Below are 26,070 nucleotides of genomic sequence, written 5' to 3' on the forward strand. Positions count from 1 at the left end.
AATTATTTCCCTTCCTGGACTTCTCTATCCATCCCCTTATCGCCCTCCCCCCACCACACCCACCACTCTTTTTCGGGGCCTCTAATCTTGTGCCTACCTCCCCCACTTCCTCCCCGCCTCAGTTTCCAATTAAAAAGCTTCCTAGTTAAATCATAAAACCAACTAATAAATATCTTATTAAATTCCAACATAATCTATGTTCCTGACATTTGAGTATTCCATACTGAATCTTTTTGGATATTAATGGGACTTTTATCACAATGACTATAACAGTATTAGCATGCCAGAAACCAAAATTAGTATTGAAACCTAGGAGTATTCTTTCATTCATTCCAGGAATTAGAGTGACTGTTAATATTGGATTACATGCAAAGTAACAATTTAATGCAAGCTATTGTTATCATTGAGCCAACTGCAAAAAGCTACTTCCTATCACTCCTGACACATTCATAACCATGACTCATATATGCAGGATGGAAACAAGGAATAGAAATAGCATAGCCCTGAATAATTTCAGAAGCATAAAAATAATGTTGAGTTGACTGATAGCTGGATACAATAAGATTATTCAAAATGTACCTTACTCAACATGGTTTATCCAGTATCACGTAAAGTCTACACAAGGAAAGAAATAAAAAGCTATGTGACAGAGCAGAGAGCAATAGTATTTGCTAAGTATAAAGCCTACTTGGTATGTATCTGACAAATTGGAACTATTACATTTTGGGCTCTCTTCCAACCTTTTTTCAATCACGTGCGCAGTGCAAAGGCAGATCTGCATTTGTTCTTCACTTTGTTCATAGATACAGACCCTTAGAAAATAGGCGACAGGTTTAGATAGAGGATTTGGATCGGCGTAGGCTTGGATGGCCGAAGGGCCTGTTCCTGTGCTGTAATTTTCTTTGTTCTTTGATGTGAGCATTGCTGGCCAGACCAGCATTTATTGCCTATCCCTAATTGCCCTTGAGAAGGTGGTGGTGAGCCGCTGTCTTGAACTGCTGCAGTCCATGTGGTGTAGGAATACCAACAGTGCTGTTAGGGAGGGAGTTCCAGGATTTTGACCCAGTGGTGATGAAGGACGGGTGATATATGCTAATTAAAATCACAGCCAGGTACTATAGTTTCCTAAGATGATGTTTGTATCTGCCTAAAAACATCATCTTGAACCTTTAATTATGTCAAGCTATTAGTTTGTGCAACTTGTGATAATCCATAAGAGGCAAAATGCTGAATTTCCAAAAAAGAATCCCACAGAAGGAGCTTGTATTACATGTGACTTATTGGTTACTTCCAAGGAGACAGATAGAAGAACTGCAATGTCTGATGCATGATATAATGGGGATTGAAGAATTAGAGGTGTTTTCCTATTAATGCAATGGTTAAATAGAACCTGAGCCTGAACCTATATTTTGCTGAAACATGCTCAGTTGATTGTTGCTAACCTAAAAAATATATTTAATTCTTTCCCATGTACTTTTGAGCCATTCCCCTTTGTGGTGTATTTATTTATTCCTGGTTTCCTTCCTTCAGGTTGCTATGTCTCCACCAGGAGTGTGCAGGGAGATGCTCCGACATCTCTGCCATTGCCACTCCACAGTCAGTTGCATAAGAGCAGCCTGGGATGACTATCTCTCTGGCTTTGTTTTCCTTCCAGTCATTGGGAATGCCTCTGGCCTGTATTTGGCTCCTCGTTGTGACTTTGAGAACAAATAGCATGTTTGGAGACCCAAAGCACTGCTACGCTGCTGCCCTTACTTCATTGTTCCACTATGTTACCCTCTTCCCAGCTTAGGAACCCTTTCCTGCTGCATGTACCATTTACTGACCAAGAGAGGTGGCAGATTACCCATTCTGCTTGGGAGGTGTACTAGAGCTGCTTAGACTGCTATTCTTTAGTTTTCCCAACTTTCTTTGCAGAATTTCCCAGCCTCCAGTCATCACTTCTGGAGAGCTTAAGTAAAAATGAGAACTTGCAAATAGTGAACTGGAGAAGTGAACCCATATGCTACTATTTCATGGCAGTGTGTTAGTACAGAAATAAGCTGCACCAGCCTGATATGATAACTTTATAAGTTTGGAGAAATGCATTCGATATGATCCACATCAGGGTTTTAATTTATTTTGCTTGTTAGCCTCTGCAGCCGTGCCTCAATTCCAAGGAGTCTATGTTGGTGTTTCAGCAGCACTGCAGGGTAGCTGAGGAGTACCACAAAGTGCAGAAAGAAATTGCTCTGCTCCAAGAACGAAAGTAAGTGAAGCTGCACAATTGCAAGTTGATGCTTTGCGCAAAATCGTACAATCGTGTATTGCATTAATAGTTTCTGATTGGATCTGAGGTACTTACATTACTTTATACCACTAACCGCTTAATTCTGTTTTTAGTTTATACAAACCTAAATGCAATCATTTATTAAAAAAAGCTTTAAAATTACATTGGGTAACAATAAAAGTGCTTTCGGCTCCCTGATGGCTTAGTGGGTAATTATGTTGCATGGTGTGGTATTGAGCCATGCAGAACAGGAAAGTCTTAGGTTTAATCCCTAATCTGTGCTGAATTAATTGATTCCCATTCAGAGGGACACTGTAATGGAGTTCACCACCCGTTGGCTGGAGGGAGCAATCAGCCAAAGTTCCTGCTCCTGATTACTATCCACTTATAGCTTCTGAAAAGTGTGTGGGTGATTACAGAACTAGGTTTAATTATAATGTTCCTCCTGTGGTCAAACAACCTCTGAGGTGCCAAAAGGCAACTGGTACCCCTGGAACCATACTTCAGCATCAGACACCACCTTCAGGAATGGAGGGATAGGATAAGGGAAGCAAACAGAGGCTTTTTCTTTCCTAAGAGTCACAAAGTTGCATGTTCATTTGTCTAGTTATGTAAGTAGAATCTGTTTCAATGTGGCTCATTATGTGTAATGAGTACTGCATGAGGTCTGGGGACTCCTACAACTTGGAGAGAGTAGGCACCAGACAACACAATGCTGATATTAGTAAAGCATTCTGTCAGGCAGTTCCAAGTAGCACATTTGCTGCTTTCTTTACTGACTGGTATCTTTTTTTCTAAATGGGAAAACATAAATATAATTTCTGTGAAAATGTTGTTGCTACCTTTTCTCTTTGCCTCATTTCTGTGCTGTGCTCCTTTACTCCCTGCTGAGGTATGGTTCCATGGACATTGGCCATTCTTCAATATCTCACCAAGTACAATTCTGTTACATCCAATGTTACAAAGCAAAGATAAAGGCCCAGATTTTGCACTGAAAATAATGGTGAGACTAACCGCGTTCACCGTTATTACAGAGCAAATCGAATAGTCAGCTCTGGAGCATGCACATGCATGGTTGAAAGTGGGAATCCAGAAACTGAAATCTGAGTTACCCTGCCCCTCAACAGGGTGTGCTAGAACAGTACCTCGCTGATAGCCTTGGCACTGAAATTAATGTAAGCACGTGAAGTTGCTGCATTTACCCACCAGTTACCCACTAAACATGGCAGAAAAAGTTAGGGCTGGTGCATTCAGGTGTACATGAATTTTTATCAACGTGATAAATCACGGTTACTATCAAACAACCTTGCTGGCCCTGAAAGTTAAATTTTACAAATGTGGAGTCTCATTCCTTCTGAATGTAATGTTGGAGCATTAAAAGTAATTATTTTATTTTTACTTTTTCTTTCTGTCTCTTTCTCTCTTCTACTCCCATCTTTCATTCACTTTTTTTTTTATTTGACTTTCTGCACATAATTTAATTTTAATTTCTACTTCCTGGTTTATACTCTGGAGTATAGTTTCTGTTTTTGGATGCAATGGGTGATTCCAGCACAAATTGTCCCCATTTTGAAAAGTTTTTTTTCTCCCACAAGTCTCTGTTCAATGTTATTTACATATCGCCGAATGCACAATCTGCCATGAACCAGTGCAGTTGGCCAACATTTAAAAAAAAAAAAAAATCCTTTCAAAACAAATTGATTTAAAAACAAAATTCCCCAATATATTTTAAAATGGTAACTTGGTAAAGTTTGATTCATACAGTATTGTACATAAGCATTTTAAATCACAATGTCAATCTACCGCCTGTGATTAACCTGATTTTAAAACAATGAAAATTATTTTTATGAAGTATACAGAACTATTTTCTACTTAGTTTGGGGTTGTCGTGAATTCCTTAGTAAATTACAAAAAAAAAGTAATTCAAAACCTTTCACCTCTTGTACCGAAAAGTTCCAGCTTAATTTTTGGAACTTCCTCAAAGGCCCACAAAGAAGCACAATTAGTACAAATGCCCAGTAGTGATTAATTTCACTTGGGGTGTGGCCAGTTTTGTGGGTATGACCTGATTCCAGTGAAAAGTTTTTAGAACTAGCAGCAGTTGCACAAACTTGAGTTGCGCTGAACCCAATTTGCACTTAAAATTCTCTGATCTTTTGCGGCCGTTACGCCGCTTTCAATTGAATTGCACTGAGAAAGCCAGTGCAATCAAGCAGAACCTCCTAAGCCTATGAGTCTCTGTGAGGATTCTTCAGTCTGATTGGTCGAAGAGCCAGACTGTTTCTTGTCCTGTGAACAGACACCACAGATCCCCAGTTGAGGGGGCTGAGCTGGATCAGTCACCTGATGACACCAAGGGCAGGATGTTGCGTTTTGGGTTGGGACGCAACATTGAGGTCAAATCCCACTGTCGGAAACAGCAACCCGACATTTATTTTGCCTTAATTGGCCAATTAGTGGTCAGAAGGTGTGCTTGCTGTTCAATTAAGGATGGGGGCAGGCTCTTGAAGCTGGAGGCCCTCCAGCACGGAAGGAGGAGGTGCCCCAAAGACATCCTGGCACACTGGCCCCCCTGGGTCTGTCACCAGGAGGCCACCTCTAGGCAGCTGCTGTGCTACCGATGCCGCAGAGGGCCCACTGACCAACTGGGAAAATTCCAGTTAGCCTTAATTGCCTTTTTATTACCTCAGTTAGCTACCCACTGCTTGTGGACGGGTAGCCATTCTGCCCCTGATCTGGCCTCCAGGACAATGGCCCAGAAGTAGCACGGTGCCAGTAAACTGGCACGCCGGCTGGCAGCGGAAAATTATGCACCTGCTCACCTCCATTCCCGGGCCCATAGCAGGGCCAAAATCCTGACCCAAGTCTCCTTTCAGAAGTCCACAAAAACTCTGGGCAGCTGTCAGCATGGTGATAGGCGAGCTTCATTTGTGGATTAAAATGACTAAGCATTGGTGATGGGCTTTGAAATAGAAAGAATTGAAATCATCAAAAAAAAAGAATTGGCTCCATTTTATTTAATTGCTCTACAATTAATGCAGTAAGTATTTACATTGTGCACTGAAGTAAATTAAATATTTGAGTGACTCCTAATTTGAAAATAAATAAGCAGAAGTAGCAGGGATTCACGTCCTACTCCCAAGAACACAATAGCAGGATTCTGCTGCTAAAACAATTAGAGCAGTACTCAGTATTTATCCAAGAAATACAACAAGAGTAGGTGCTTCAATAACATTTCCCTTGCACAATAGACTCCATACATTTGGAATATTGCTGTCATTTCCTTATCAAACTACTTGTGCTTGCCACATTTTTCTATATTAGCTCATTTGTTTCTGTCTGAAAATGTTTGTGGTAATACCAAGGAAAAATGCAGACACAAAGAGAACTGGATGATGAAACTCTAAAATAAAGTTTCTTTATGCTCTTGATGTGTGGTAACCATTTCTGTCTAGTGTTTCTCACATTCCCTGAGTTATTAAATAAAACCTGCCACATTGGAAATGGATAACAGTTGGTGAGGACAGAAGAAATTAGGGAGTTTTTTTGAGCAAGGGATAGCAATGTAAGAAGAGGAGTGGGATAATGCCTGAAGAGAAGGAAGCATTGACAAAGTCAGTTAGCATGGGAGCCAGGAAGGGAAGTTGGTTGGTCAGGAGTTGAGTGGAAAGGGATTGAGGAAGCAGGAAGTATGGGTGGCATTTTATGCTCTCCCTCGTGGCGAGTTTATTTATTTATTTAGAGATACAGCACTGAAACAGGCCCTTCGGCCCACCGAGTCTGTGCCGACCAACAACCACCCATTTATACTAACCCTACAGTAATCCCATATTCCCTACCACCTCCCTACACTAGGGGCAATTTACAATGGCCAATTTACCTATCACCTGCAAGTCTTTTGGATGTGGGAGGAAAACGGAAGGGCATTTAATCTGGTGAGATGGTGGCGGCGGGTGGGAACCGTGTCACCTTCCCACCCCTACCCAGATTAAGCCCATGGTGGGAAGGCCTGTGGACGGCCTTCTTGCCCCGCTGCCAATTAATGCCCAATTAAGGGCCTCTTCCCACCATTGCTGGTATTAACCCAGCAGCAGGTGGGCCTGTCGCCACGTGGGAAGCACGATATGCAAATCCATGCAGGGTTGCTTGTGGTCTCCTGGAGGGGTGGGCCCCTTGTTCAAAGGCACTCAGTGCCTGATCGAGGGACCTGGCATTGTAAAGTGGGGTGGGGAATCCTCTGAGAGCCACCCCCCTGCCCCGTGACTCCCATCCCACAAAACCCCTCCCACCATCACATCTCTGGCCTGCGTCGCTCTGTGATCCTAAGCCTCTGGTGGGTGTCCTTCCAGCAGCAGCCACCGCTTCCCCAGTGGCACTGCTGAGCAAAAGAGCTGCTTGCCTCTGATTAGTTGGCAGCTTTTGGCAGGTGGGATTTCCCGCCCTGGGATCCTGTTCCTGGGAAAGCCATAAAGCTCCCCCCATCCCTCATTGATGAGATGGCAAGTATGTAACATTATTTTATTTTGATGTTTCTTTTTTAATATACAAGGCAGAGAACAGAGAAATCGTGCAGAATTTATGGATTTCGCTACAAATTTGAGTTTTTAGATATTTTCAGTGAGGTTCTGACAAAATAGCTCCTGACAGTTAAATTCAGAGAAAATCAGCAAGACTTAGTTTTGAGTTTGAGTGAACTCATAGCAATGAAAATCGGCAGAGATGTATTACGGGGAGGTGTATCAATATCACCCATTTTACACCATCATGCAAAGTAGGTCCAGGTTAGAGTAAGTTGAGGGCGGCAACACAATCTTACTTTTTCAATGGCTATTATATAGTTGTGGCTTTGATCTTGTGACTTAAGACATCAGAATTTCTTGACTGTAATTCTCCAACTGAACTTTTAACTTTTTATATTTAGAGTCATGAAGTCTTAGAATCATATACGGCACAGAAGGAGGCCATTCAGTCCATCCAACTCTCCATGGAGCTATTCAGTCAGTTCCACTCCCCGGCTCAATCCCCAGAGCCCTGCAAGTCTATATTTAGGTGGCTATCCAACTTCCTCTTGAAGTCATCGATCATCTCTGCGTCCACCAGCCTAGTGGGCAGCGAGTTCCAGCTCATTACCACCTGCTGTGTTTAAAAAAAAAAAAGTGCTTCTTCATATTCCCCCTGCATCTTTGCCCAACACTTTCAATCTGTGTCCCCTTGTCTGAGTACTATTTGTTTAGGATCTTCATCAGACAAAGTAGACCAATTTCATTTCTTCCACTATTATTACAGAAATAAAAATTAGATTTGTATTTTGATTTTCCAATGCTTGAAAAAAATGTGAATTCTTATCTTAACATTTTGAAATAAGCCTGCCAAAGCCTTGATGGAAACACTGTAACGAAATGTCCAAAGGTCATGACAAATTAACTTTAAATGGTCTGCCTAGGCTTCATTTTAATGCCTTGTTTTCCAAATACTTCTGCTCCTTGAAATCAAGTTGAGACAGCTGGACTGAGACTGCTGTTAGCAGGCAAGCACGTTTGCACAATCCTTACAATCGAGTACCATAAAGTGACTAGATTGTGTTTGAATGCCACCTGCTGGCCAGATATGAATGTTACATCCTCAGTGTAAACAGTGACTTACACAAAGTAATACTTTTATGTTGAAAAGTAGGTTATTGTAAAGCTGTTATGACCAGGTGAGAAAGGTGTCTAGGAGCCCTTCTCAGCCTTCATCTGGTCTTACCGTAACAGGGTTTAATTTTAAACAGTGTTTTTAGCTCCCCCTTGGTGAATCCTTGTTCACTGCTTTCCAATTATAAGGCAAAGAAACCAGCACAAATAGGTTTTCTTAGCTTTAAAGAAGAAAGGTTGGAATTTATTAAACTTGAACTCTAATTCAGTTGCCTACAGAGAAATGACGCGCCCATGCTAGCATGCATACACGATACACACATGCAGATAGAGACAGAACAGAAGAAATAAAGTGGAAAAGTTTGAGGCAATCTCTGAAGAGGGTTTTTGTTGTGGATCTTCAAGCTCACTGTAGAGTCCATGATTGTAGGTAGATCTTGCTTTTCATTGGGGCCCAGTATTCTTCTTAAATCTTGTTCGCTGTAGGAGACTTTTCTCTCTTGGGGTTCATATGTCTTCAATGGATTTGGAGTTCTGTGAGCAGACAGGAGAGGCTCTGGCGAGTCAGCAAGGAGAGGTCTTTTCAGTCCAGGAGCAAACAGACACTGAGTTCAAACTGTTTGTACAATTCAGAAAAAACACAGGTTGCTAAGTAGGTTAGTCATGTGACTAGCTGGTCTGACCACATCTTGGCTCTGTGGATTGTATCATCTTAGGGCCTGGAATGCGCTTCCCTGCCTTCAATGTCTGGTGCTCAAAGTCCATTGTGGGTTAAATGGATAAGGGAAATAATCTCTTTTGTCCCTATTGGTATGTAAATGTCTTCCAGCCAAGTGTTTGGCAGCCCTGGTAACAGGCCTTCTCTTCCCAGCAACAATTTGAAATTTAATGTCCATAGGGTGAAATTAATATGCCTCATTCTTGGCAGGTGGGGGTCTAGCATGACACTGTATTTGTGAACTGTACCCATTTTGTTCATAGATGAATTACACAGTCTGTAGACTTCAAGGCAAAACAAGTGGTCCCTAAATACTGATTAACCAGTTACTGGTCCATACAATATGATGGTTTCACCTTAAACAATTCTCCTTGTTCATTTTTGTTCCTCCTCTTTTTAATACTATTTTCCCCTCCATGTTCTCCCTTCTCTTCTCCTTTGCTAAGCATGTTGACTCCTTGCTGGAGGACATTTCTAAGAGTGCCAGGCAACCACCAATGCCTTGCCCAACTGTTCATTCTAGACAGTGGGTATAAGAAAGTTATATTACTGCAGGGGGACATCACAGCCAAGCCTGATCCTACCCTTACCCAAACACAATGGTATATGCACTTACAGCACAAGAAGTTGGATAGCTTTTAGGAGTGAGCACTTTTGCTAATTTTTTTTACCCCTTCCAAATCCAGGGTCTTGAAGCCCATTGAGGTGTTCTTACTGGACCTCAATTAAGATCAATCAATTCATCACAGACAAAGAATCAAATCTGACTTGTTTCTGATCTCTGTCAGCTTAGCTCAAGTAGTTGCACTGTTACCTTTGAGTCAGAAGGTTGTGTGTTGAAGTTCCACTCTCTGACTTTAGCACAAATTCTACACTAACCCTTTATTGCAGTACTAAAGGAATGCTGCATTGTCGGAGGTGGAATCTTTTGGACGAAATATTTAAGAGGCCTGTTTAGTGGACATAAAGATCATGTGGCACTATTAGGAGAAAAGCGGAGCTTTTTTGGTGTCCTGGCCAACATTCCTCCCTCAACCAGCACCACCTAAAATAGATTAATTGCTCATTCGTATAATCTTGTTGTAGGACCTTGCTGTATGCAAATTGACTGTCACACTTGCCTACATAACAGTAACTACTATAATAACTAACTACATAAAAAATAATCCATTGCCTGTGAAGCATATTGAAACATTCTGATGCCATGAAAGGCATTATATAAATGAAGTTTCTTTCTTTGGAACTCAGCTATTTGTTATCTTAACCAGCTGAGTCATCAGGGGGAGCCATAGTTTTCAATTGGAAAAACTCATAGTGAAGGGTCAAGACAGTAGACTATCAAGGTTGAAGAAAGTTGGAGAGAAGATGTAGTATGTCAAGAAGCTAGTGGTTAGATGGTATCAAATTTGGGTTTTAAAAGCTGTGGATTACAGGAAAGCTAAAGGAAAAAATATTTTGGAGATCCCAAGAAAGAATGATTTGGTGAAGGAAACAGTGCAATAAGTCCTGATTTCATCTTTGTTTTCAATACAGAAGTATAACAAACTATTGAAGTACTTCCTATTACCGACAGTTACTTCAAAAGTTCAGTACTTTGTTTTCAAACTTTCTTCCCTCCTTTCCTGAAAGCACTGTTTATAATGGGATACAGTTCCAGAGGTGGCAGCAATCCTCTTTGACGTCAGCCAGAAAGTCATTCTTCACGTGAACCCTGCCAGTGAGTGTTGGCTGAGTCGGTTGTTACACATCTGGAGTAGAGTTATTGGACCAGGATTTCAACCATATGTGCAAGATGACTGGGTTACTAGACCAGGATTGCAATCATGTGAGCATGAATCACTGGTTAGTAGATGAGAATTGCAACCATATGTGCATGGATCACTGGGTTACAGTCCATCAGCATTACAATGATTAGCTCAACATGACATGACAGCTATAACTCACAAATGAGCAATCTATGGATGCCATCCATTCAGATCAGGATAAGAAGCTATGGTGTAAACCTTTGTTTGTAGTGACCTACTGGCAGTGGGAATGATTCTGGCACTTGAATGGGTAGAACTGAGGTGCATCCAATATTAGGCCTCATATCAAATTTAAGTGAGACCAGCGAGCTGTGGACACATGCTGGGTGTCTCCAGGCAGCTTGCCAGTGAAGCAGCTTTGAATCTTGGTAAGTGGTTAAAGTGGGAGGAAGGGTTGGGGGGTGATCTGGACATTGAGATGGAGGGGGTGAGGGCGAAAGAGGTGGCCAGCAATTTTAATGAGGAATCGGGAAGAGCACTCCTGCTTTTCCTGGCTCCACATTCAGCAAGTATTTTTTCTATACTTAGTTTTTTGGTGGTAACCTGCAACGGTCCCTTTAAGCCTGCATGTATGCCAGCTGCATTCGGGGCAACCCAATTTTGTACAGGGGGCCTCAAGCATGGTTAAGTCCCTTACTTGCATGTGCAAATGGTATACCTCATGTTTCAGGTACAGGCCGTGGATGCATTTTTTTTGCCTGTACAAATATGGCAGACAGCGCACTTCCAGCTCATAATGGACGTGTGCTTCATACGGGCCAGAACAGAGGCTTAGATGCCCACTTAGTGCCTGACAACAGGTGCGTTGCCGTCAAATTTCTAGGTCTATATTTTGAGATGCAGTCAACTGCCATTATAATAATCTCTTTATAAAATGAACATTCCCCCGGTCCTAACTGAATTTCAGTGACAGTCATATTCAAATGATGAGGAAATCTGCCAACTGAAACAAGTCTGTAATAATGTGAACATTTTTTTTTCTAATTGTGATGTGGCTTCATTTCAGTTGTCCAGCGAAATCAGATTATTTCAATAATGTTATTTTAAAATTGCAGATATCTAGAATTCTATTTTATTGAAGCTTGGCTTCTGATTTGGGTGTTCAGGACAGCTACAGATTGTGGGAAAAGCATGGTGTCATTGTGGCATTTGAGCATTGCATTCTCTGTTGCAATTTTTGAGATGTGAATTATTAACTCTTTGAGCCTGTGATTATACTTGATTATGGAATCATACAGCAGAGAAAGAGGTCACTTGACCTGTAATACCTATGTCGGCTCTCTGAGCTATCTATCCATTTAGTTCTATTTCTCTAGCCTTTTGCTACACCATATTAAATTGATCTTCATAGAATCATGACTATCTTATACACTCAACATATGTGATGTGAAACCATAAACTGAAGTTATAGTACTAGCAGAGTGGGACTTTTATCATGAAATCTGATTTGTCAGGATAAAATGTCATTATGTTTGAAGGTTGCTAAATGAGCAGTCCAGAGAGGTTGAGACAGAGGAAGCAGCCCGTACGATACCAAAACTAACCACACACTGGCCGCGTCCATAATCGTGAGACCATTTCCTGAATTGTAATTGCACTTGTACTTATTTTGCTGCTTTAAACATGAACCTGATCTTAGACGGACAGCATGTTGTGAAAAAGAGGATTGTGATCCGGAGACTGACTGTTTCCTGTAGCTGAACTGAAACAAACATTTTTTTAAAAATATATATTTAATGAAGAGGAAGATTCCTCACCAGGACCATTTAAACTAAAATCCAAGCTCTTTTTAATGTCCTAATTTTGTTTGTTTTTCAAATTTATCAATTACTAAAACTTTTGCATTTATTACCTGGATATAAAATCATAGAATGATACAGCACATAAGGCCATTCGGCTCGTTGTATATGTGACATTTTACGTCCCTAACATGAGCAGCAATACCGCCAGATGCCAGGCTAGGGCAGATGCAAAGTAAAGCTCACTGATTGATTGATTGAAGTTCAGACTCAAAACAGCCCTCATACAAGGTTCACTACATGTCTAGTTTTCAGTTGGCCTGCCCTGTCATTGAGTGACTCACCTGGAAATTTCCAAAATGTAAAACAAATACCAATGGGGGAATTTTATGCAGGCAGTGCGGGTCTCGCGCTGGGAGAAACTGATGCCGAGATCCTCATGTTGCCTCTTTTCCGGAAGGCCTGCTGAATTTAATGCCAATCAGGCACTTAAGTGGATAGCAGCGGGCCTTAGGATTTAGGACCCTGTCACCAGAAGTCATGGCCTTGCAGAGCTGGTGGCCAATCAGAGGCTGGCAGTTGCAGCACCACCGCAGAGGAGGTGGCTGCTGTAGCTGCAGTGACCAAACACCGAGTAGTGGCACTCGAACCAGACTTAAGGCAGGTCAGGGCAGGAGGGGTCTTGCGGGGTGGGGGTCACGGGGAATGGGGGCTGGCAGCAAAGGCAGGTGTGTAGACCTCAGCGGGCCCCACCCCTCCTCATGCTGGGTCTTTCATTCAGGCACTAAGTGCCTTTGAACGAGGGACACCACCCCTCCACCCCTGCCCAGAAGCAGCCTGCACAGTTTTTGTGCCATGCTTCCCGTGTGGCAACAGGGCCGCCCACCACACCGGTAATTGTGGCTGTGGCGGGAAGAGGCCCCTAATTGGGGATTAATCATCCAGTTAAGGGCCTCAATTGGTGGCAGGGTGAGAAAGCTGTTCACAGGCCTTCCCACCTCTGACTAAATTTCGGCGGAGGCGGGATGTAGGCAGGGCTCCCTCGCCCACCCCCAACACCACCATCCTACCCGATTTTTATGCTCTGCCCACCTCTAAACCAGCTGTGGGGGAAAGCATAAAATTCCACTCCAAGGGACAAATCTTCCCCTTTTCATTTTGCGATGTAAATAATTGCCTGGTGGAGTACACAATGGAAAATTGGATGGGAAGGATTACACACACATAATGGAGCCTGTCCAAACTTCTGTCCATTTAAATAAATCATGGAAAACAAATCCTGGAATTGGCATCTGACATCCGGATCTAGTGGAATAACTGTCATGTTAACCACTCGAGCTCGCTCTTCTATCTAGCATTGTCTGTTCACCTTTGGGGGCTGTGTTCAGAAAATCTACCCTATAATGCATTTTTAAAATCTTTTAAGAAATAACCTTACTTTGTGACCCATGTGCTAGCAATACCTATGTAAATGGACTTTAAGGCAAGGATTGTTTCAGCCTCAGAACAATCTTCAACATTAGCTCCCCATGATGTTGCAATACAAAATTATAATTCTCCTAATATTTAGAATGTTTTAATAGAAATATGAAAGTGCACAAGGGGGAAGTGTTTTGTATCATAAGTACTTCTCCATAGAATATGGTTCCCTTTAATGATTGACATCTTTGTGTGGCAACAAGGAGGGGAGACGATGCCAATCCCCACTGAATCTGAGCAGTGACAGTCTGTCGCTGATATCAGCTAATTAACGAATTATGCTTCCACTTCAACTGAACTGTAAGGCTTCCATCGAGTTTGTTGCTAGCAATGACTTCTCTGAGGTTTCTCATCGATTTATGTAGCTGCACATAGACAAGAAAATGAAAATACTTTTGATAGAATATCCTATTCCTTTAAGCATAACATTGTCAATCATTAGTTTCATTATAAAAGAAAGTATCATGTATGTTGATACAGACAGGTGAGAAGTCATAGGGATGGTCCCCCCTTTTCACCTCTCGGCTGACCGGACAGCATATTTTTCTTAACAAAAAGCTGTTTTTTTTTTTAACCCGAGTGCTTTAATTGTCAAGAACAGACAAATGACAGGTTTTCTCGTAAGTTTGAAAGGAAGATAAATGTTTATTATACAACACCCGAAGTTTAGTTTAGTTTAGTTTAGAGATACAGCACTGAAACAGGCCCTTTGGCCCACCGAGTCTGTGCCGACCATCAACCACCCATTTATACTAATCCTACACTAATTCCATATTCCTACCACATCCCCACCTGTCCCTATATTTCCCTACCACCTACCTATACTTGGGGCAATTTATAATGGCCAATTGCCCCATCAACCAGCAAGTCTTTGGCATGTGGGAGGAAACCGGAGCACCCGGAGGAAACCCACGCAGACACAGGGAGAACTTGCAAACTCCACACAAGCAGTACCCACAACAACACCCACTCTCTCACTCTTACTGATACACATGCACACACGAAAATATAGAGATTATAAAGATAACATGCATTAGGTCTGATGATTTTAAAAAAGTTCTCTATTAAACTTGTTTTTCCCTGGGGTGAAGACTTGAAATGGTGCAGGCCTGTAATCTCTTCCCATGTTCACTAAAGAAAAACTTGGGAGGTTCAGGAAGATGGATGTACTGTTGCAGACTGCCTTAGTTACATTCCAGCCAAAGGTCAATGGCGAAGTCCTGGTACGATTTCTCAGGTAGGGAGTTCAAGGCCAAACTCCAGTCGCTGCCTACATGTGGTTCAAAGCTGGTAATCTTAGGCAGGGTCCTTTTCTCTTCAATCATATTCTCATAAGCTCATAAGAAATTGGAACAGGAGTAGGCCATTCGGCCCCTCGAGCCTGCTCCGCCATTTATTCAGAACATGGCTGATCTGATTGTGGTCTTAACTCCACTTGCCTGCCTGCCCCCATAACCCTTGACTCCCTTGTAGATCAAAAATCTGTCTAACTCAACCTTGAATACATTCAATGATGCAGCCACCACTGATCTCTGGGGAAGAGAATTCCAAAGATTAACAACCCTCTAAGAGAAGAAATTCCTCCTCATCTCTGCCTTAAAAGGGAGACCCCTTATTTTGAAACTGTGCCCACTAGTAATAGATCCCTCCATGAGGGCAAACATTTTCTCAGTTTCTAAACCTGTCGAGCCCCCCTCAGAATCTTATGTTTTAATAAGATCATCTCTCATTCATCTAAACTCTAATGAGTATAGGTCCAACCTGCTCAACATTTCCTCATAAGACAACCCCTTCATCCCAGGAATCAAACTAGTGAACCTTCACTGAACTGCTTCCAATGCAAGTTTATCCCTCCCTAAGTAAGGAGACCAAAACTGTATGCAGTACAGTGTAGGCACACCAATAGTGCTGTTAGGGAGTTCCAGGGTTTTGACCTAGCGACAGTGAAGGAACCACGATATATTTCCAAGTCAGGATGGTGTGTGGCTTGGAGCAGAACTTGTAGATGGTGGTTTTCCCATGCATTTGCTGCCCTTGTCCTTCTAGGTGGTAGAGGTCGTAGGTTTGGAAGGTGCTGTCGAAGGAACCTTGGTGAGTTGCTGCAGTGCATCTTGTAGATGGTACACTGCTGCCACTGTACGTTGGTGGTGAAGGGAGTGAATGTTGAATGGGTGGATGGGGGTGCCAGTCAAGCAGGCTGCTTTGTCATGGATGATGTCGAGACCCTTGAGTGTTGCTGGAGCTGCACCCATCCAGGCAAGTGGAGAGTATTCCATCACACTCCTGACATGTTCTTGTAGATGATGGACAGGCATTGGGGAGACAGGAGGTGAATTACTTGCCACAAAATTCCCAGCCTCTGACCTGCTCTTGTAGCCACAGTATTTATGTGGCTTCTCCAGTTCAGTTTCTGGTCAATGGTAACCCGCAGAATGTTGATAGTGGGGGAATTCACCAATGGTAATGCCATTGAATATCAAGAGAAGATGGTTAGATTTTCTCTTGTTGGAGATGGTCATTACCTGACACTTGTGTGGTGCAAATGTTACTTGCCACTTATCAGCCCAAGCCTGGATGTTGTCCAGGTATTGCTGCATATGGACATGGGCTGATTCTGTATCTGAGGAGTCGCAAATGGTGCTGAACATTGTGCAATCATCAGTAAACACCCCCACTTCTGACCTTATGATGAAGGGAAGGTCATCGATGAAGCAGCTGAAGATGGTTGGGCCTAGGACACTACCCTGAGGAACTCTTGCAGTGATGTCCTCGGACTGGGATGATTGACCTCCAACAACCACAACCATCTTCCTTTTGTACTAGGTATGAAGAAGGAATTTTCCTCCACACAAGATCAGGGGGCAGGTTGTTCAACCTTGCCCGTCTAAGAGAAGTCGAAAGTACGGAAAGTCCTCAACAGGGAACTCCTCTTTGCTGACGATGCTGCTTTAACATCTCACACTGAAGTGTGCCTGCAGAGTCTCATCGACAGGTTTGCGGCTGCCTGCAATGAATTTGGCCTAAAAATCAGCCTCAAGAAAACGAACATCATGGGGCAGGACGTCAGAAATGCTCCATCCATCAATATTGGCGACCACGCTCTGGAAGTGGTTCAAGAGTTCACCTACCTAGGCTCAACTATCACCAGTAACCTGTCTCTAGATGCAGAAATCAACAAGCGCATGGGAAAGGCTTCCACTGCTATGTCTAGACTAGCCAAGAGTGTGGGAAAATGGCGCACTGACACGGAACACAAGTCCGAGTGTATCAAGCCTGTGTCCTCCGTACCTTGCTCTATGGCAGCGAGGCCTGGACAACGTATGTCAGCCAAGAGCGATGTCTCAATTCATTCCATCTTGGCTGCCTCCGGAGAATACTTAGCATCAGGTGGCAGGACCGTATCTCCAACACAGAAGTACTCGAGGCGGCCAACATCCCCAGCTTATACACCCTACTGAGTCAGCGGCGCTTGAGATGGCTTGGCCATGTGAGCCGCATGGAAGATGGCAGGATCCCCAAAGACACATTGTACAGCGAGCTCGCCACTGGCATCAGACCCATCGGCCGTCCATGTCTTCGCTTTAAAGACGTCTGCAAACGTGACATGAAATCCTGTGACATTGATCACAAGTCGTGGGAGTCAGTTGCCAGCGTTCGCCAGAGCTGGCGGACAGCTATAAAGGCGGGGCTAAATTGTGGCGAGTCGAAGAGACTTAGTAGTTGGCAGGAAAAAAGAGAGGCGCAAGGGAAGAGCCAACTGTGTAACAGCCCCGACAATCAAATTTTTCTGCAGCACCTGTGGAAGAGCCTGTCACTCTAGAATTGGCCTTTATAGCCACTCCAGGCGCTGCTCCACACACCACTGACCACCTCCAGGCGCTTACCCATTGTCTCTCGAGATAAGGAGGCCTAAGAGAAATGATTCCAACCAGAGGAGAGTTTTTCCCCGATTCCCATTCACCTCACCTCACCTCTAGTTCAGCTCTTTTGTCCATATTTGGACCAAAGCTGTAATGCGGTCAGGAGCTGAGTAGTCCTGGCAGAACCCAAACTGAGGGTCAGTGAGCAGGTTATTGCTGAGCAAGTGCCACTTGATAGCACTGTCGATGACCCCTTCTAACACTTTGGTGATTGAGAGTAGACTGATAGGGTGGTAACTGGCTGGGTTGGATTTGTCCTGCTTTTTGTGTACAGGACATACCTGGGCAATTTTCCACATTGCTGGGTAGCTGCCAGTGTTGTCGCCACACTGGAACAGCTTGGCTAGGGGTGTGGCTAGTTCTGGAGCACAGGTCTTCAGTACTATTGCCAGAATGTTGTCAGGGCCCATAGCCTTTGCAGTATCCAGTGCCTTCAGCTGTTTCTTGATATCACGTGAGTGAATTGGATTGGCTGAAGACAGGCGTCTGTGATTCTGGGGACCTCAAGATGGATCATCCACTATCGAATGCCTCTTGGAAATCTAAATTCAGTACATCTACTGCTTTCTCCTTTATCCACCCTGCTTGTTACATTCTCAGAGAACTCTAATAAATTTGTCAAACACGATTTCTCTTTCATAAAACCATGTTGACTCTGCCTGATTGCATTATGATTTTCTAAATGTCCTGCTATTACTTCCATAATAATGGATTCTAGCGTTTTCCCAATGACAGACGTTGGGCTAACTGGCTTTTAGTTCCCTGCTTTCTGTCTCCTCCCACCCCCCCCCCCCCCCCCTTTCTTGAATAGAGGTGGTACATTTGCAGTTTTCCAAACCACTGGGACCTTTCCAGAATCTAGGGAATTTGGGAAGATTACAACCAATGCATCTTCTATCTCTGCAGCTACTTTTTTTAAAAAAAGATTTTAGGATGCAGCCCATCAGGTCCAGGGGACTTGTCAGCATTTAGTCCTATTAGTTTTCCGACTACTTTTTCTTTAGTGATGGTGATTTTTTAAAGTTCCTCCCTCCCTTTTACCTCTTGATTTTCTCCTATTCTTGGGATGCTTTTTGTGTCTTCTAATGTGACAGATACAAAATATCCAGTTCCGAAGAAGGGTCACTGACCCGAAACAACTCTGCTTCTCTTTCCACAGATGCTGCCAGACCTGCTGAGTGATTCCAGCATTTCTTGTTTTGGTACAAAATACTTGTTTGAAGTCTCTGCCATTTCCTTTTTTTACATTATTAATTTCCCAATCTCATCCTCTGAGGGACCAACACTCACTTTAGCTACTAGTGGATGCTGAGCAATGGGTGGAGGCAGCTCATAATTATGGCTTTCAAAAGGCAATTGGATAATTATCTGAAGAAAAAAAATTGCAGGGGCGTGGGACTAGCTGAGTCGCTCTTTTATAGAGAGGCGCCACAGACACGATGGGTTGAATAGCCTCCTTCGGTACTGTAACCATTCAATGATTCTAGCAGCAGGAGGGGAAAAGAGAAAACTGAAAAATGTTGGTCAAGTGAAAGGTTTGAAGAGGTTTTGAAAAGTAGGGAGGAAGGCGAGTTATCCAGATCAGCTGTTGTGGGGAGGCACAGAGTAAAAGCTGCTTCCTTTTACAAAAGGCAGAAGTTAAAGTTGGATAATAAATCATCTCAGACTGTTCCTGTACTGACCTAGTGATCATATTGTCAGTAATATTTGTCATGGCCTAGGTGCAGATTATTCATGGTCATGGATGATGCACATTCCAAGGAAACCCGTTGTCATGCAGACCCCACCTGCCAAGAATGAGGCATATTAATTTTGTCATATGAACATTGATTTTAAACTGTTGCTGGAGCGAGGAAGTGACTTGTTAAACAGATCAGCCAAGGCTGGAAACAACATTTACATACTAACAGACAGTGCTTGTGGAGACAAAGGACCATTCCCTGACGCATTCAACCCACAATGGACTTTGATCACCAGACATTGAAGTTGAGGAAGCTCACATTCCAGGATGACTGCTAAGATGGCCGAATCCACAAACCGACGTGGTCAAAACAGCTAATCATGTGACTAAGCTGCTAGGGAACCTCAGTTTTTTTGAATTGTACAAACAGTTTGAGAGAGAAAGACTGTTTGCTCCTGGACTGCGAAGACCTCTCCTGTCTGCTCCCATTTCTTTCTCACAAGGCTCTGGACACACTGAGGACACATGAAGCTCAAGAGAGAAAAGTCTCCTACATCGAACAAGGTTTAAGAAGAATACTGGGCCCCAACGAAAAGCAAGACCTACCTACAATCAAGGACTCTACAGTGAGCTTGAAGAACAGTAACCAAAACCATCTTCAGATTTTGCTTCAAACTTTTTCACTTTAATTCTTCTCTTTTCTGTCTCTATCTGCATTTGTGTATCATGTATGCATGCTAGCATGGGCCCATCGCGTATCCGTAGGTGTTAACCAAATTAGAGTTTAAGTTTAAAGTTCAACTTTTTTTCTTTAAACCAAAGAAAACCTGTTTGGCTGGTTCCTTTGCCTTTCGATTGGAAAGAAGTGAACACTGTCAGATGGTCAGTACTGAGGGCGCGCTGCACTGTCAGATGGTCAGTACTGAGAGAATACCGCACTGTTGGAGGGTCAAAGAATCATAGAATTGTTACAGCGCAGAAGTAGGCCTTTCGGCTAATCGTGTCCACTCCGGCTCTCTGAAAGGAAAATTCCGTCAGTTCCATTTCCCTGCCTTCTCCCCGTAACCCTGCACATTCTTTTTCATATCGCTGTCTAATTCCCCTTTGAATGCTTCAATTGAACCTGCCTCCATCACGTTCTCAAGCAGCGCATTCAAGCCCTTAACCATTTCATGTGTGGAATGTTTTTCCTCATGTCGCTTTTGCTTCTGTTACCAAATACATTAAATCTATGCCTTCTCGTTCTCGATCCTTTCACGAGTGGGAACAGTTTCATGGGGATTATAGTGTACACAGGACAGTTTGCAGATGACACCGAAATTGGTGGTATAGTGGACAGTGAAGAAGGTTGTCTAAGGTTACAACAGGATATAGATAAACTGGGAAAACGGGCAAGGGATTGGCAGATGGAATTTAACGCAGACCAGTGCGAAGTGATGCATTTTGGGAAGTTAAACCAGGGCAGGACATATACAGTGAATGGCAGAGCCCTGAGGAGTGTTGTTGAGCAGAGAGACCTTGGGGTGCAAGTACATAGTTCCCTGAAAGAGGCGACACAGGTAGACAGGGTGGTGAAGAAGGCGTATGGCATGCTTGCCTTCATCTGCCAAGGCATGGAGTACAAGAGTTGGGACGTCATGTTACAGTTGTACATGACGTTGGTTAGGCTGCATTTGGAGTACTATGTGCAGTTCTGGTCGCCGCACTACAGGAAAGATGTGATTAAGCTAGAGAGGGTGCAGAAAAGATTCACAAGGATGTTGCCTGGTTTGGAGGGTTTGAGTTATAAAGAAAGATTGGATAGGCTGGGTCTGTTTTCCCTGGAGCGAAGGAGGCTGAGAGGGGACATGATAGAGGTATATAAAATTATGAGAGGCATAGATCGGGTAGATAGCCAGAGTCTGTTTCCCCTGGTAGGGGTGACTAAAACTAAAGGGCGTAGATTTAAGGTAAGATGGAGGAGGTTTAAAGGGGATCAAAGGGGTAAATTTTTCACACGAAGAATAGTGGGTATCTAGAATGAGCTGCCAGAGGAGATGGTGGAGGGAGGAACAGTAGCAACATTTAAGAGGCATCTGGACAGGTACTTGAATGAGCAAGGCATAGAGGGATATGGAATTAATGCAGGCAGGTGGGATTAGTATAGATAGGCATTATGGTCGGCTTGGATGCTGTACGACTCTATGACTCTAAGTATTTACTGAGGGGGAGCTAAAAAAAGTGTGTTTAAAATAAGACCCTGTTATGGTAAGACCAGGTGAAGGCTGAGAGGGAACTCTAGACCCCTTTCTCACCTGGTCGAACAGAAATTTGGGGGCTACTGTTCTGGATTTGACCCACAGGCAAGCGAGAGAAATTGGAAGTGGGAAGCCAAATTGTTCCCAATCGAAACAGAGCAAGATTCGAATACATGTTTTCTTGTGGTTGTGTGTGCTAGAATACTAACATGTCTGCAACTGAAGCTAGTAGCTCCTCAAGCCAGGGTGAAGTAACTTGGGATAAGTTAAAAGTCTATGGAGGAGTTGAGGAAAATGGCTGAGCAGTGTGGGATCACAGTAAGACCAGGTGAAGGCTGAGAGGGAACCCTCGACCCTTTCTCACCTAGTCGTAACATCCAGGAAAGAATAGCAGAAAATATGTTTTAGAAAGTAACCATTTGTAGCTATTTATTTAATATTTGAAACTATATTGCTTTTTGATTTTTAGGACAAGATGATCTTGGTTTTCTATATGTGTCAAAATTGCAGTTTATAGTGTAAGGAGAAAATTTACAAATATTGGCCTATACTGTTTTGCAGAATTCTGCAGTTAATTAATAATTATTATATCATAGCATTAACTTTTAGGCAAAAAGAACCTGGACTACTATAATCAAATTAAATTTAAATGAATGCTTTTACAAAAATGTAGGTTAGAAAAGATTAACATTTATTGAACAGCAATCTGCTGGTAATTTACTAGTCATAATGCCATGAAAAATGTACTTGCTGAATGGCCATTCCTGCTTTCTTTCTCTTCTCTTATAACAAAGCTGTTTGGAGCATGGTGAAGTTTCTTATTCAAAACTTCCCTTGCAATAGTTTACCCAGTATCAGCTGTGGTACAGTGAAACTCCTTTGTAATAAACTGTCTTAGAGGCGATATCTTTGTTCAGTTTGAATGGAGGGAAGGGTTTGAATTATCTATAGATTATGACTGGAATACTACGATAAGAATTGCTCATGTTTAAACCAGATCTCCCTGCTTTTGACTGCGAAATTGTGCTTATCAAGGTGAGAGTGTTGAGCTGGGATCTTAAACACATTGCAAAATTTGACACCCAGTATTAGCATTTCCAAGTGAGTAACATGTTTGTTACAAAATGAAACTCTTCCCAGACAGTCCCGTCAGTGTGACTTAACGTCCGCTTAGAGTCCTAAGTTATAGAGGCATAACAATGCAGAAAGAGGTCATTCGGTCCACCAAGCCATGCCAGACTTCTGAAAACTGTTGCTTCATCCGTAGGAATTGATCCATTTCCTCCACCAGCCTCCTTTTGGCTCCTGTCTTTGTGATTAGCAGTTAAGTACAAAATGAGGGATTATTTTGTGTTATACACTTAACCCACTGAGTTGAAACAGCCTATTTGACACGAGTTTTCACAGGTGGCAGAGAGATAAATTTTTATCTCATTAATTCAGGCTGAATTTACACCCTGGGCCCAAGGAGAGGAAGAACAGTGTTCCAACTCCTGATGCTCCTCATCCCTTTATTGAAGGAGCATTTTTTTTCCAGTATCAGTCACTATTTATATAAATTTTTTAATGTATTAAAGGAGAGGTTGATGTTTAATTATGATTGTGGATAAGTGGAAAGATTTCTTGTCACTATCAATCTTGTTCATGAGCAACTTATCAAACTTTCAGAGTGTCAGAAGTTATAGGTATGTTAGCTGTCTACTAATTTACCTTGTGCCCTGTGATCTCAGCTACAATATCTTTCATTATTAATGCAAATGTTCAATGTTTAAATATACAGAATTCCAAACTGAACACTCCAAAGAATAAATAGGCACCTCACCTTGCAACATCTAATGCATTTATCTAGAGTTCAGAAAATGAATAAAGCAGCATGACTCAGTCGTTGCAGGCTTATCTTGGAGGACAAATATTTACCACAATGTACAGCAGTGAGATTTTCAAGGGCATCAATCAGGAAACAAGGAACAAAAGTGCTTTCTTATCGGAGATTTGGTGATCATTTCAGTCCTTTTGCAACAATGCGATAAAAGCACCAACTGAACATTTAACTTTGTCCTTTTTAATTTGGGAGTTTGTTAAGATGTTTGATTTTCCACATTAATTAATGTGGTTTTTTTCTTTTTGAATGTACCTTCAGAGTCTCAAAATATTTTCATTGCTGCAGTGTGAACTAGCTTATACTAGTTGTAAAATGTTGTCTACACGATGCATAATCCTTAGTAATGAACAAGGTGTGCTTTTTGTGGATTTAATTCTTAAAGCAAACGAAGTGCTGGAATGAACTTGAGTGTGCTAAGAACTATTGTAGTCAAATGCATATATTGGAGAAAGTCTTTGATTCACTTAATTGACTTAAGCGCATACTCTAGGCTCAAACTTCACTACAGTACTACAAGAGTGCTATCTTCCACATGGGACGTTAGCCAGAGGCTTTGTTTGTCTGCTCAGGTGGATGTAAAAAATTCCACACCACCATTTGAAGAAAATCATGAAGCTTTCCTTATGTCATTGTCAACATTCCTCCATTAATCAACGCTGCTAAACAAAGCATGCTTAATCATTCATTAATTTGCTATATGTGGGACTCAGCTGTGTAAAAGAAAATGACTGCAGTTTGCCTACATAACAGAAATGCTACCATCTTAAAAGTAATCTGTTGATCATAAAATACCTTGGGATGTCCTGAGAGCACAATTTCATGCTATATAAATGCAATTCATTTGTGCTATAATAATTTTAAAGAAAGAAAGACTTACATTTATATGACACGTTTCACTTTCAGTGGCTTTCTATAGGAAACTAGTAGGCTGTGTGCTGCAGGGTGAGAGTGGTGCTGTGGAGCTTGTCATTTCTCCTGGGCTATTCTGCTTATGAGAACTGGTACACCCAACAGTTGTTGATTGGAATTCATAGGACAGAATCTAATGCTCTTTTTTCAGTTAATTGAAACATGTATCCAAACTTGTAACCTGCCGAATGGCGTTGAGTATCCCACTATTGAAGTTACCTCTGCCGTCTCCCAGGGTTCGTTTCTTACAGAATGTTTACAAAAAATACAAATCTTTCCTTCATCCAGTGGGTTAAGATTTGAACAAAAGCAAAATACTGTGGATGCTAGAAATCTGAAATAAAAACAAAATGCTGGAAATGCTCCTCAGGTCAGGCAGCATCTGTGGTGAGAGAAACAAAATTAACTTTTCAGGTTGATGACCTTTCAGCAGAACGGCCTGTGCTGATGACTTTGTTATCTTTGTTTCTCTCTCCACGGATGTTGCCTGACCCACTGAGTATTTCCACATTTTCTGTTTTTATTTAAGATTTGAACAAATTGATCAGGTGCAATCTTGCATAATATATCATGTTACATTACAAGTTTGGAGGAAGGTAAGACATTGGGTGCCTTGGTTATCTTTTCCTGTTGAATTACAGCAAGAAGTTGTCCATCTCAGCCATGCCCAACTATCAGCCCAAGTTTTTCATGTGTAGAATCAGCAGTAAACCTGAATGTGAAATGTAATGTTGCCTGGAGGTGTCTATGAAAAGAAAAGCACAAGTCAGTATGATCATTTTTTTTTTTGTGAAGCACATATTAGAGTGAGAATAAACACATAATTATGTCCTATTACATTTTTGCTATAAAATGTTTTTTTTTTAGTATTCATGTTTCTGTTATTTGTCAGAAAACAGCTGATTGCAGAGCTTGATCAAGATGAAAAGGATCAGCTGAACGCCACACACCTAACTCGGGAATACCAGCAGCTCTCTGAAGAGAACCACTCTCTGACTTCCTACCACTTACAGTGTAGAGAACATCTAGAGAAACTTCAGGTGCTACTGCAGCAGCAACAGGGATCTTCCTGACTCCAGGCTTGCAGTGCTATATTTATGACAAACAATATGCTGGAATAGCTATGAAATCATCTTTTCAGATTCACAGAATCAATTGGAAGAGTTTGCAATAAGGAGAAGAAACCATTTTGGTAGTTCAGTGATTTTCTGGAAGCTGATTTGCAGCACTGCTGTAGTTTTTCCAGATGAGCTTTTCTTTTTATATGTATACAGTATGTAGCAACATTTCAATTTGCTGACATCCAAGAATACAATATGGAAAGGTGTTTTAAAAAAAAAACCCAGAAGTCCTAAATATGCAAATATTAAATGCATCAATGCTCTTTATTTTAAAAAATTGTAAGCATTAAAAATAATTTTTAACCAAAAATTTATATAATCAAATGCAGATAAAGAATCGTATATATCATGACAGAATATTCTGTACTTATAGTTCTTTAAGATTCAAATCATTATAGTCTATAAAAAGTACAACTTTTTAAATCTACAGTGCATGCATGCAACAATAAATGTGAAAGGTGTTTGCTTGAGATTTCCAAAGCAAATTTTGAAACCCATGAAGGGTTCCTGAAAGTTTTCGTTTTTAGTCCATTGCAAATTTAGACACTGCACTTACAGAATGGGTTAATCGTACAGGGTTTTTATATAATGATGTGCACCATAAGTTTCTGTAGTTATTCTTTCAGTCAACTAAGAATACATAGTATAAAAAGTGCAAATGGACAATTTATTAAAGT

At 41.9% G+C, this 26,070-nt stretch overlaps 1 protein-coding gene across 3 annotated transcripts in view; it reads left to right on the forward strand.

Moving 5' to 3' along the window:
• Positions 1–25,803, forward strand: part of LOC137374427 (MAP3K7 C-terminal-like protein) — a 142,163-nt gene extending 116,360 nt beyond the window's left edge. For all 3 annotated transcript variants that reach the window (XM_068040516.1, XM_068040517.1, XM_068040519.1), the window contains 2 exons: positions 2,133–2,248; positions 25,165–25,803. In XM_068040516.1, the coding sequence (XP_067896617.1) occupies positions 2,133–2,248; positions 25,165–25,345 (297 nt within the window). In that variant the 3' untranslated portion in view covers positions 25,346–25,803. The remainder of the gene's footprint in view (positions 1–2,132; positions 2,249–25,164) is intronic.
• Positions 25,804–26,070: the final 267 nt, after the last annotated feature.

The sequence above is a fragment of the Heterodontus francisci genome, chromosome 10 (genome assembly GCF_036365525.1).
Source record: "Heterodontus francisci isolate sHetFra1 chromosome 10, sHetFra1.hap1, whole genome shotgun sequence".
Lineage (NCBI taxonomy): Eukaryota > Metazoa > Chordata > Chondrichthyes > Heterodontiformes > Heterodontidae > Heterodontus > Heterodontus francisci.